The sequence below is a fragment of the Atta colombica genome, unplaced genomic scaffold (genome assembly GCF_001594045.1).
Source record: "Atta colombica isolate Treedump-2 unplaced genomic scaffold, Acol1.0 scaffold9, whole genome shotgun sequence".
In the NCBI taxonomy this organism is placed as follows: Eukaryota; Metazoa; Arthropoda; class Insecta; order Hymenoptera; family Formicidae; genus Atta; species Atta colombica.
The window spans coordinates 3,247,526-3,261,178 of record NW_017259583.1 but is presented as its reverse complement, the minus strand read 5'-3'; the positions used below and the strand labels follow the sequence as shown (position 1 = coordinate 3,261,178).

The following is a 13,653-nucleotide window of genomic DNA, read 5'->3' as shown; positions in this document are numbered from 1 at the left end:
ATATATATATATATATATGTATAAAATTACTTACATCATCTAACAATTCCAATTCATAATCATATACTCCTGCACCTCCATAGATACCAACACCCGCTATAAGAATGCCTGGTCTATCGACGGAAAAGCAAATAGCATCTGGAGAACCATTACCCGTATTCCATGATCTTGACTGATTTGTTCTCGTAAATCTTGAAGGTGTTGTATACATGAGTCTACCGCAAGCTGCTTGCAATTCATCTTCATTTCCGCTCGATTGTGCCGCCAATTCGGCGATAACTCGCGCTAATAAATAACAGCAATGAAGAACCAATTCTGGCAGAGACTGAGTCTTTTCTCTACAAAGACTTCTTTTGACTGGTATTAGTATCAGATCCAGTAATCTATCAAGTACTTCGCGGAATGACCAATTCAAAATCTCCTTGCCAGAACTTTCTACTTGAGATTTGTAACTGATTTGTTCAACTAAAATCGGATACTGATGACTTTCTGTTGAATTCATCATAAGTAGACCGGCATTGTCAGATGGGCTAAGCTGCCGTTTTATGCTGTCACTGTTGTCCATGATGTTGCTTAAGATTGGAAACGTACATCTAAGTCGTATCGCCGAATTGCACAAAGAAGCCAGTACAGACGAAAGAAGACGATCCTTTGAGGTCATACCTTGTTCTTTATCGATATCCGATAACAACTCACATAAGGAAGTCCATTTAAGATATGCGGTAGGATAAAATGCATGATAACAAGCTACAAACGTTTTGTGACATTCGTCTAATATGCTGTTTGTCATTTTATTCCCCAAAGTACTACTAGAACTTTTATTAGATCGTGTCTTTCCTTTACTTTTCAGAGTAATCGGTAAAGAATCAGATAAAATTTGACGCAATAATGCTCGCACTTCACCTATACATTCCGCCAAACGCACCGATTCGGGAGGAGTCTTTTTAATAACATAATTGGGATAGATTTCATTGGTATATGTTCTAAGCAGTCTTAAACTGGCTTTGCTTATGTACACCAATCGTTCCATTTCGAGCATCGCGTGAGTCGATGATGCGATATGAACGGCCATATCGGCCAGTGTTGCTTTCAATGTGTTCCAACTCCATTGAAGGAGAGATATCAAGGATTGGAAGCATTCCTTTGTGACAGTCCTACTGAATTCTCTCTTCAGAACATAGACAGGTTCAATTTGGTCTCTCTGCCTATTTGGTGTCTGATTTTCAGGTGTGACAATACGATATAATAATTGTGGAATTTGTCCGGCGTTAACATCAGTGCCATTGTTAGATCTTTTAGAAGACTTAAAATAAAACATGACTTGATCTTCTGCTGTGACCATTCCTTGTCCGCCAGAACCGCAATCGCTGGAAGGTCCACCAACTTTAGCCCATGCTACGTACCATCTGTTTGCTTGCAATGATATAGGTTCATCAAATAATATTGAATATTTCTGTCTTGGACCACATTCGTACGGAATCTCTTCTGTCTCTGCGAGAAGTTCGCCATCGTTCTCTTGGTCTCCACCATCAATCCCGACATCAAATAGTTTAATCTTCGCAGTATATTCACCTCGACCACCAAACAAACCATAGCCTCCCAATATAATGTCCGTGTCAGGCATAAATCTAATTGCTTCGATCGAATGAGCTGAATAACCCCATCCTCCTCCATGGCTTTCAAATCTGCTAACAGTAGCATAATCTTCACGACTGTAAACTTTGCTATGCATCGATTGATTACATTCACTTTCTTCAACTATCAATAAGTTTTCATCTTGAGCTTGCGTTAATGTATCCAAACAAGCTAATAAATGCATCGCGGCTTGAGAACGTGTTAAAAAACAAGATGAAACAACCGGAAGCGCTAAACCTGGATTGAGTATAGAAGCTTCTAAACCAGGTATAGCTCTAGCTTCAGTTGATATTATGTTGTACAAGCTTATTTCATTATTCGCTGAATTGAAGGTCCAAATAACGTTGTATAAAGGATCCAAGCATGCTGCGCAATTGCTGAAATCAACTTGATCCACACCACTGTAACTATTACATGTTCCGTCGCGTTTGCTTATCACGAGACTCTTAAAAGAATTTGCGTGCTCATTCTGATGGGGTATTAAGATAATACAATTTTTATTCGCCATAACAGTACTTCTTGTCAAACTAATTGAATTTATTTCGTCTATTTTAACATAGGTTTGATCTCCAGCGGCACCAATCCACGTTGCTCGTCTACCCCACCGAGGACCAATATTTGGTACTACATTTGGAAAGCTGTGCCATGGTTGAGAACGGTCAGTACGACGATTCGCTTGAGTAGTGTTTGTAGATTCATTCTGACCGTTCCACCAATTCATACCGAGTTGTCCCTTTTGGTATGCACCAAATGTGTAAACTTCGCCTTTTGATGTGAGTATAATAGTATGATTACTACCAGCAGCGACTTGAATAGCAATAGTCGGCAATTTAACTTGAATCGGTCCTGCATGTGCTACCAAATCTCCAACACCTAATTGACCATATATGTTACTACCGAATGTATATACTTCTCCATTTTGCAAAAGTAACACTGTATGATGCAAACCACAGGACACTTGGATCACAGGACTGTCGCTAGGAATAGGAACTCTGGCTGGTGATATACTGGCAATTCTCGCCGCATCGCCTCGTTCTACATCGCTACCACCGACACCTTCCTCTACTGCGAGATTAACTCCTAATCCCAATGCCACTTTTTCTGGAAATCCCTTTTGCACGATACTGGGGCCAGCTGCACGCTGATTGTTCATGCTCTTGATTTTTACTCCATACTTAACAGCACTCGGTCCTGCTTTGCTTCTTTGCCGTTGCTTTATCTCACCCAATCGTCTTTGCAGATATTCTCGAAAATTGGAACCTGATATGCCGTTGCTGCAACTCTTTCTTGCGCATGTACGACAGCATCCACATTCCGCACATCCACTGTCTCCTTCGCCACATCCACATTCTTGACCGGGATTCCGATCGGGACGTATACTACTCAGACATGATATGCTATATCCGGTACATTCTCTGCATATCGTGCAAACCATACAAACGCGATGCCTCCATTGATGTTGCCCTGGAGGACACATCCCTCTCGTTTCTTCCCAATCTTCCGCAGGATCTACACTCTCCTCTTCGGCTATTATTAACTCATCTTCTCCTGTACCCATTTCCATTGCAACTACCGACATTTCTTTATTCACAGTATGCACTGTTGTAGAATCACGACCACACTGTCCCTTATTATTTATACCGAATGTATATAGATGTCCTTTATTAGTCAACGCGGCGGCATGAGCCTTTCCTAATGATACGCGAATTATACATATGTCCCTTAAATCGGTAACTAATCCTGTCACTGGATCACTATGTAGCGTATCTTTACCAAACATTAATAGAGAACCATCTTTTGTGACTAAAGCAGTAGATCCATTATTACAAGCAACATCCACAATAAATTGACCTTCCACTTTTGCCATTTTCTTTGGTTTTACTGGTTTTGGTTGCCTACGAGCTTTATCTTAAAATAAAAGAAATAGTTGCAGCAGTCTTGTTATAAATTACAATATTACTGTAATCCATAGTAAACTTACTACTATCTCCATCTTCCCCACGTCTAGCAGTGCCAGCAAATAGTACAGAACCATCTTCCATTACCATAACGACATGTTGACCATCATGACCTGCTGCAAAATGTGTAATCCTTGGACCTTTACCATAGGTAAGTTCCAACCATCTATTAGGCCTGGTATTGCTCTTCATGCCTAAGCAAGTTCCTTTTCCGCTATATAACAACTATAAAAAATTTTTAATTAAATATTTATATTGTTATTGTGTTAAATATTTATATATAAAAATATTAAGTGATCATAATAACTGCTTGAAATAGCTCTCACATAATACGTACTTTACCAGACACTGTTTTAAGTAAGCCAAATTCCTTTCCTGCTGTAACCATTGCAATTTCATCGTCGTATCCCGGATTTAAAATATGTATTGCTTGTTCTTCATCAAATGTTGCATAACCAAATATATCTACGCATTTTCTTGCCAATTTTAATGGTAATTCAGAGGCAACTGTCACAGGATTACTCAGTGTATTTATCGTACGTACTACGAAACCTTCCTGTTGAGAGAAGATAAAAAAATGAATGAATATATCAAATAATACAACAATATTTAGATATACAATTACATTAATTACATCTTTGCCAGCAGTTATCATTCCTAAATTTTCGCCATCGGAGAACATGACAGAGGATGACCAATCTTTTCCTTCTAACACAGCAATTCCTGTTACTATAAGCGTTTCTGCATCAATAATTAATAACTCACTCTGTTTTCTAGGTGCACATTTAAAATATAATGAATTCTGTAAAGTAAAAGTTTTATTACATATAAGTCAAGTATTTATTACATATTAAATAATGCACTCATAAATATTTACGTGCAACTAACATTAGCATAACCGAGCCACCCTATTTCCGTCGGATAAAAATCTGCTTTATGTATGTATATATGTCCCCATATTGTACCATTGTGGCCACTTCCAATTTTTAGTAAACCACGAGATGTATGCAGATATAAATACTTTCCATCACTTACAAAACTACGTTCATTCAATACCATATTGTTCATCTCATTTGGTAACTTAAGCATAGAGGTATATATCTTGGAACATTTAGGAACGCCATATGTAATCCAATCTGGTCTCATGAGTTTGCCTAACAATACAGCATGAACACTTCTCTGCAGAGACGTTAACACACATGGCATCTAAAAAATTAAAATATATAATATTAAAATATACATCATTTTTTTATTATGCAACAAATATATTTATCGGCGATAAGATACCTGAATATTTTGTATTGCTAATGCTCTAGGAGACATAAGCAGAGCCGCTATTGCTGCCAACAGTCGTCCAGTATCTCCTCTGACTACTACAAGACTCAATAAACAAGCACAAGCAACAGCTGTCAAGTGACTGCCATCATTGGCAGCGGCTGACTCAGGACCATGAGAAGTTGCAAGATCCAGTAACAGATCAAATAATGGATCTGAAAAAAGATAAATTATGAGAAACTTGTCAATTAAAAAGATCAATAATTTAAAAATACAAACCAATGACGTCATCTGGTTCAGATTTGAGGCCTTCTGGTAATTGCCCTTGTAAAACGTCCAATAAAGCCGACAGTGCTTTTGTACATAAAATTGGATCGATTGTTCTGCTCTCTCGCATTAATGTAAAAACACTTCTTAAACCAATACCTACAATCTTTATTTAAAAAATTATTTATAGCTGTATGTATATCACAAATAAATTATATTACTTATATATATTAAAGAAAAAGAAAAATTACAACATACAAAAACTTTTAACAAATGAATATCACAACGATATGAAAACAATTAATAAATAAATTACATTATATAGAAATTCATGAATTTTTTAAGTTGCTTTTACCTTTGGTAAATTTTGTATAGTCGATATTCTATCTTCATCATCGCTTTCTGTATCTATAGTGTCACTAAGGTCTGGTGGTGGAGAGCTACAATTGGATGCTCTATAAATTTCAGTTGACAGTTTTGCATGCTTTTCTAAAATAGCATTTCTCACGCTAGCAAACACAGCAAATGCTGAGGCATTATAAGATGTTTCTATCTCTGGTGGATTATTATAATTTAATTCTCCATTTAAATCAATCTATAATGCATATAATGTATATAAAAAATATCATATGTTTTATCTTAGAAATTACAAGAAACAAGAGAATTATTAATTTCCGGTACCTTTTTCTTATCTCGTTTGCGAAGAGTTTTATTTTTTTTACACTTTCTCCATTCTCCCTTATTCCTAGAAAATTTAATTAAGTTTTTTATTTAAATTGACATACATAAAATGAACATAAAATGTATTTTTTACAGTACTGCATACACAATTTTATTTTATAATAAAATTATAATAAAATTGTTTTATTATAAATAAATATATAATTAAATTATAATAATCGAAGAATCACAAAAAATATTTCTGTTTATTATTCCATTTGTAAAAAGATTTAAATGAGAATTATTCTGTGACTAAATATTTTATTATTTTATTATTTAGATAAATAAGAACTACTACTACTTCCTACTGTATCTTTAACAAAATTAATAAGTCATAAAAAAGGTTCGGATAAGAAATAAAAAGGAATAGACAAACAAATTATTCTTTAATAAATAAGAAATTTGAGGTTACGTTCTACGTTTACAAACGCGAGCGAATTTAATTAACGCCGCCGTGTCAATTAAAAATTTCTTCTTTCGGCCAAATTGCACAATTTCACGGAAACGTCAAGTGATCGAGTGGTAAAAAAAACCGATTGGCGGCAAAGTCATCTACGACGGCGTCAGGTAAACAAATCGTGGGAGAGGTTATACGTCACACTGTCGTCATACCTCTGCGCCTCGGCGATGTTCTTGAAGAGATCGTAAAAACACTTGGCGTAACTCTCAGGCTCAGGTAGCAGCCTCTCGTTGTCCCCGGACACCATGATTCGCGCAAAACTCCGAGCATATGAGTCACCAAGTCATTTTCGTATCGCTATTGATCGTTGACACTCGCTGGTCGTCTTCCTCATGTGATAACGTTACGTATCCCGGGGAATCCTGGAAAGAGAAAAAGGGGTACTGCGATAACGCGATGATGACGGTGAGCACGATCGTGAGACTCGGACTCGGAATATCTTGCACGGCCCCGATGATTTACTTTGCGTGCAAACCAGCGCAAGATTCAAAAACAGGACATCTTCGCTCCGTTCCGCCGTTAAGTTCGTCTTGAACAGTGTCAGAACGGACCGCGAGTACTCGCGACTTCGATAGTCGAACGGAATTATCGCGTGCGATAACGAGCGAATACGCGAGAAACCGCGCGAACTTTGTAACGCCGCTTAACCGTTTGCGTCGCGACGGATAGATATTTCATAGACATGAAATCGGTGAAATGTCATCGAGTTGCTACACGAGAACGAGGATACGTCACACGTATGTTTAGCAAAACCGAGAGAAACATTTCACAATAGAGCGCGTCCCTCACGTAGAATTCTATAAATATTTATTATTTACGTCATACATGTTTATGCATCAAACCTTTGTTTATAAGAATATTATAACCGCAGATGAAAACAATGAAGGATATACAATAAAACTTATTGCTCTGAATGCTTTGTTATTCGCGAGAAATCAAAAGTTTATTTAAAGTTCACGAGCTACCGGCTTTTGCAAATTTTAATCTTTCACGTATACACGACATTATAATATATACGTACTATGTCAGTGACTCGTCTTTTCGTTCGCTTCGAATGAGAAAAGACGGCCGTTTTTCACAGTGCGCGAGATCAACTTATTTATCGACGTTGACGAACAATCGTTACGACGAGAAATGGCATTGAAAGGCTGTCGATCTACGCGGAATCTCTCGGAATTTCGGTGATCCTGTACGCGTGCGTCTCGAACACAAAATGCGATACGGTACAATCTGCACGGGTACGGCTGCGGTACGATTCGATAACGTGTCACGTCAAGATTACGAGGGCCATTCGTAAAATCTATAAAGTATGAACCGAAAGTACTTGCCACTGTGTGACGCGAGATCGACAGAGTATTATCAAACGCGATAAGACGCGTATGTCTCACTTTTTTGTGCTACATGGTAAAATCGCTATTTGTGGAATAACAAGCACATAACCTCAAAGGCGACGTTTCTCAATTCGATTTCATGATACTTTCGATCCAATACTGAAACTCGTTATTTTGCGATTCTAAAAATTTTATTTTCTCAATCCCATTATTTCTCAAATCGAGACACGCATATCTATATCTTTTCGTAAAATTGTGAGAAAACATCTGTACATTGATTTACAAAAAACATGTCATTTTTTATCTAATCTCTTTAATTCTTTATCGTGACAGATCAAAAAGCGAAGGGAGCATTTATGATTAAATACAGTCTACCAGCTAAAAGAAGCAAGTTTTAATGAAGAAAACTTAAACCGAGAAATAACGTTGTGTTTAACTTGCATTTAATCATAAAATTGTAATGTTAGAGTTATGTATGCAGATAAGCAGTTAAAAGACGCTTATAATATTATCATTATAACACATGGTAAAAGGATATGACTTATCATGATATTATCTTTTTGGTAAGTGGCATGATTTTTAAATGTATACTTTGTTAAGCATTTATCATTCAAGTTCTACTTTCAGCCTGGTCAGATGCGAGATTTGATAGTACGATTGATGTATCACTGTTCTGTAAATGTAACCTAAACAGGCACAATAACTCGCTAAAGGAATTCTAATAAACTAGTGGGAATGGGCAATTGTTTGTGTAAAGATACTCCAGGGATATATGATATTGAAACATATGGCAGAAACAATCATGCAGAAACTCAGAATACCATAATACCGGAACCAAACATAAGTATAGTTTCGTGTAGCGATTCAGCATCTTCTTCCTTTAAATTTCCTACATCGTCACACATTGATAAACTTGTATTGGAGACTCTTGGAAGTCTTGATACTCTGGTAGACAAGTAAGTAATTGATGATTGTAATATATGATACGTATCGGTTTCTTATACTATGCTTTTTTGCATTGCTTATGTTTAGTGATCATGAACCACCACCAGCAATGTTAAAATTGAATGCTATTGCGGACAAGGAAGATGGTTGGATACAAGTAGTTAGTTCTATGGTCAATGTTATTCCAATGAACAATCCATTGGGTCCTTCAGTTATAATATTGTTACTAGATGATTGCCCTTTGCCTTCAAAGGTTGGAATTTATTTTTAATTCTTATTATTACCAGCATCTTAATTTGCTAAAAAAAAAAACAAGAGCAGCAGCAGTGATAACTCTTTTTATTTTGTTTTGTAGGATTCTGTGCTACGATTATCACATATGTTTCAATTGCCTCAAAAACTTGGACAAATACAAATTACAACTACACAGCAACGTAATATATGCGTAGTGCTTGGTTGTATTGCAGAGAAACTTGCTGGTCCTAGTAGTATTGCAATATTATCTGATGCTACTTTAGATTATCTAGTTTCAAATCTAGTATGTTATTTAATTAATGTTTAGACGTATTAATATTCAATAATTTTTAATATAATTTTATTTTTTTTTAGCGAAAAGATGTTGAGCCTTATGTAATGTTATATTCTTTGATAGCACTAGAGAAGTTTGCACAGACAAGTAAAAAAAAAATATTTCATTAATATAAATCTTTTGTGTTTTTTGTTATAATTAATTATTGTTTATATGTACAACAGGTGAAAATAAAGTAACAATTAAGAAACGTCTTATGGCAGAAAAACAAAATCCGTTATTAGAATTAGAAAAATGGGTTACAGAAACACATTACGTTCGTCGACAAGTTGGTTTTTGTGCACAGTGGTGTTTAGATAACTTATGTAAATATGATATAACTTCGTTAAATGCATTTATCTGCTCAATTTAATAAGTAAAAAAAAAGGTGTATTTTACGAATCTTTTTTTTTAGTCTTAATGGAAGGTAGAAAATATTCCCACGACTCCGTCGATGTAACTGGTATTAATGTAATGTTAAATACGAAAGATGTAAGCGAGTACCTGAAAATATCACCTGATGGTTTGGAGGTAGATATTCTGTTGTACTATATCTTGCTAGTGGAGATTATATTGTAATGATAATAAATTGTTATGTTTTAGGCACGATGTGATGCATATTCCTTTGAAAGTGTACGATGTACATTTCAAGTAGATTCAGGAATATGGTATTATGAAACATTGATAATAACTACAGGAGTTATGCAAATTGGATGGGCCACAAAAGATAGCACGTTTTTAAATCATGTAAATATCCATATTTGAGAATATTTTTTATTTATAAACTTATTGTATATATATAGTATTATTACTCCATAAAAATTGCCATGTTTCAATAGGAGGGATATGGTATAGGAGATGATGAATTTTCTTTGGCCTACGATGGCTGTCGCAGACTGATTTGGTATAATGCACGAAGTGAAAAATTTCATGACAGACCATGTTGGAAATCTGGTGACATCTTGGGTTGCTTATTGGATTTAAACAAACTAGAAATAGTATTCTCTATCAATGGTATACCACTTAAACCATGTATTCAAGTATTTAAAACAGTAAGGTATGTATGTATATTTTTTTAATGATTTTCTATCACATGAATATCAAAATATAAACAAAGCCTCTAATAATCTAACGATATGATTATTTTTAGGTCTGGATTCTTTGCAGCGGCTAGTTTCATGTCATTCCAACAATGCCTATTTAATTTTGGACATGTACCTTTTAAATACCCACCTACTGATCGAGAATTTCAGAAATTTAACGATTATGCTTCATTGAAACCAGAAGATAAGATTGTACTTCCTAGACACATATATCTGGATCAATTGCGAAGGCTCAGTGTTAGAGAAGATTCCTGTACATTATGTTTCGATCAGAGGGCATCTGTGAGGTTATTGCCATGCAATCATAGGTAATACAATTGTATTTAAATTCGAGTTTCATAAAACAACAATTTTTTATAAGAATATATATAACAATTAATTTATCTTATACAGAGGATTCTGCCAAAAGTGTTCAAAACAACTGATTGAATGCCCAATGTGTAGAGCTACTATTGAAGAAGTAGCCTCAGATAACATATGACATCGATCATTTCATATCAACGTTTACGAATTCTTTCATTATTTCTTTTTTGTTATACAATTTTTATGTATGAAATATCACGAGATAATCATAATTATAGATAGTTATTTACGCCGTATATATACAATTATTACGTGTCACATAGTATTTTTCTCTATGCAATACAGAGCATTAATAAATAGAAAGAATTACAAATTAGTTATAGATAAACGAATTCCGTGATAGTGCATTGCAAAGATTGAATAAGTTTATATTTTAAAAATTAAATATTGCGTAAACAAGTATTTTACAAAGACAAAACATTCTTCTTGAAACTTTTCCATATTTCTCTATACTTTTTCTACTATATAGATTTATAATAAGATACTTTGTGATTTAAATGATAGCTTCATAATTCTCATGAATATTAACTTCAAACAATTAAAATAATTTATAAATGGCTATATATATATTAATTAAATTAATATAATTAATGAACAAAGAATTAAACAGATACAAGAAAATTATAATAGATTGGATAAAATTATAAATCAGAAGGCGAGCATAAATCAGAGAAACTAAAAGCTCAAATTCTATATAAAGCATTTTTGATAAAAGTATGTATTTGATTATGTATTTATGATTACGTATGTATTTGAAAAGCAGATTTCCAAAATATATTTTGTCCAAATTTCGTTTTTTAAGTTAAAGGTGTTTATTGTTGAAAAACTCATATTTTAAGCTATTCCATGATGTTCTGAAAATTCTATATTATTCATTTCTATATTATTAATTTATATTATTAATAATAAATTATGTGCTGCAAAAATCTTGATATTCGAATTATGTTCTTTAGGGACAAACAAAATGTATTTGTAACATTTTTAACAACTATTTAGCAATTTTATTGAATATTTTACATCTTACTGATTGGCATATTATTATTTTATTTTTATTATTTTTTGTAAGGCGCACAATTTAAAGCAGCTTGTGGCTTTCTTTCTCTTTTCTGAAAATTATGAATGTTGGATAAAACACGTTTTGAAAATCTACTCTTTATTTGTTATTAGAAGAAATATATTAATCAAATATAACTTGTTATATTGATTAATAGTTTTCATGATATTGAATGATTGCTCTATCGATTGTGTTTATAGATCTTCGCTTTGAAACTTATGACTGAATCATAAAATTTGAAAGATTATTTATTTACTAACTCGAAAATATATTTCCTTTATTATAAGTAGAAATACAAAAGTTCAGATTATATATCTTCGAACTGTTTAAATATTTGATAAGTTGCATAAGTGAACATTTATAACTAGTGATATAATGTAAATTTACTTTTAAAAAACTGTGAAATAATAATAGTATATTAAACACCACATTCACACACATACACATATTCTTGAGAAGATATAATGAAAAATTTAATGTTTTATCATATACATGTATTTTGCAAACATTTTTTTATAAAGTCTTATTTTCGTTATCCAAATACCTCTCCCATTATTCTAATGTAAATAACACCTGATATTTCATCTGATAGTAAATGTATATTATAATTCAAAGAATATCTCATTTACGATCTCTACTCTTTTTAGCAATAATGTATATGTTTTATTCAATATCAAAATTAGCTATAACACTGCTCTACAAGACTTTTTGACAAGTTTCTCTATTTGTTCTTTCTTATATAAATTAATAGTATAACTTGAAAAGTATCTTGTACTTCATTATGTGGATATTTGTAAATTAATCATATAATTAAGACTTGTTTGTATTAAAACAAAATCATTAAAATATAATTTCAGATAAAAATGTCGCCATTGCTACTCGTTTGAAATGCCATTGCATATATCATTAAAATAATTATTATAAGATTAAATAATGTTGTAAGAACCTATGTGAGAGAACATTTATCTATGTTGACATGATTCCTAATCACAGCAAGTTTCACATGAAATCGATCCATGACTGCACAGCCTTTAAGTTTCTGGAAAATAACGTACTCATATAAAATTATATGTAAAAAAAATCGAATCATCTGAAATATTTCCTCCAAAATAGAAGATGATCGCCATCACTACTACGACATTTCAATTAATTTGTACATAATAGATTTATCATTGTATAAATAGAAAATCATTATATAAGTAATACTACACACGGTTGCATGGATTTGTTGGAATTACTGCACATTTGCATTTAAAACATCACATCATATTTACATATAATGATTTGATATTTTTGATCTTGATATTCCATGTTATTATACATCTATCTTTATACAATATTTATTCTCTACGTAATTTATAGAAAACAAAAAATTAGATGTAATTATATATCTATTTTTTTATATTTTCTATAAATCATTTATACTCCTTTTATATACATATTTATATTTATATAAAATGGAATATAATTTAGGATGTAAGGTGCGGTAAAATTTTGCTATGAATGCTTTGAAACATTTGGTTGACTAATCAAAAGAAAATATTTTATGAATTAATCATTTAAAAAATGCTTCAAAGCATTTGCAGCATCACATTGATCGTACCCATTAATTATAAGGTAATGTAATTAAAAGCACTTAAATTTATAACATGTTACATTTTAAAAAGAGTTTATCAATTATGCTTCGATTTTCTTGACAAAATATAAGAATCATCTTCATGTGTTTTTGGCATCTATCTATAATCTTTACTCATTGAAATATCCATGCTAATTTGAAAACGTGCAGCAATATCGCGATCGTGATTGACAAAAAAAATGGCGAAAATTCGCAAAAATTAATATATTCCGAAGAACGTCCATCGCTTTAGTCAGTACTCCCAATAAAAATTTACATTTATTATCAGTTTTAAACTGATAAAATTCGGGCGATTACTTCAAACTCGCGTTCTAAAACATTCTGAATATAAGAATAAT

The 13,653-nt window shown here is 33.0% G+C and overlaps 2 protein-coding genes across 2 annotated transcripts in view; one reads left to right on the top strand and one right to left on the bottom strand.

The window, feature by feature from the left end:
* The window catches only part of LOC108693316 (E3 ubiquitin-protein ligase MYCBP2-like), an 8,586-nt gene extending 2,024 nt beyond the window's left edge, over positions 1-6,562 (bottom strand). The window contains exons 1-10 of the mRNA XM_018202197.1: positions 6,468-6,562; positions 5,817-5,880; positions 5,491-5,730; positions 5,148-5,301; positions 4,881-5,083; positions 4,482-4,799; positions 4,228-4,395; positions 3,931-4,149; positions 3,617-3,818; positions 35-3,543 (exon numbers count right to left, since the gene is read on the bottom strand). Coding sequence (XP_018057686.1) covers positions 35-3,543; positions 3,617-3,818; positions 3,931-4,149; positions 4,228-4,395; positions 4,482-4,799; positions 4,881-5,083; positions 5,148-5,301; positions 5,491-5,730; positions 5,817-5,880; positions 6,468-6,562 — 5,172 coding nt within the window. The remainder of the gene's footprint in view (positions 1-34; positions 3,544-3,616; positions 3,819-3,930; positions 4,150-4,227; positions 4,396-4,481; positions 4,800-4,880; positions 5,084-5,147; positions 5,302-5,490; positions 5,731-5,816; positions 5,881-6,467) is intronic.
* An 815-nt stretch (positions 6,563-7,377) lies between these two features.
* LOC108693345 (RING finger and SPRY domain-containing protein 1-like) lies at positions 7,378-10,821 on the top strand. Its single transcript, XM_018202238.1, has 12 exons — positions 7,378-7,719; positions 7,980-8,209; positions 8,274-8,602; positions 8,679-8,844; positions 8,947-9,129; positions 9,201-9,267; positions 9,345-9,485; positions 9,575-9,690; positions 9,763-9,906; positions 9,999-10,216; positions 10,310-10,570; positions 10,656-10,821. Exons 3-12 carry the CDS (start codon positions 8,382-8,384, stop codon positions 10,741-10,743), a joined length of 1,605 nt encoding a protein of 534 aa, XP_018057727.1. The 5' UTR covers positions 7,378-7,719; positions 7,980-8,209; positions 8,274-8,381; the 3' UTR covers positions 10,744-10,821.
* Positions 10,822-13,653: the final 2,832 nt, after the last annotated feature.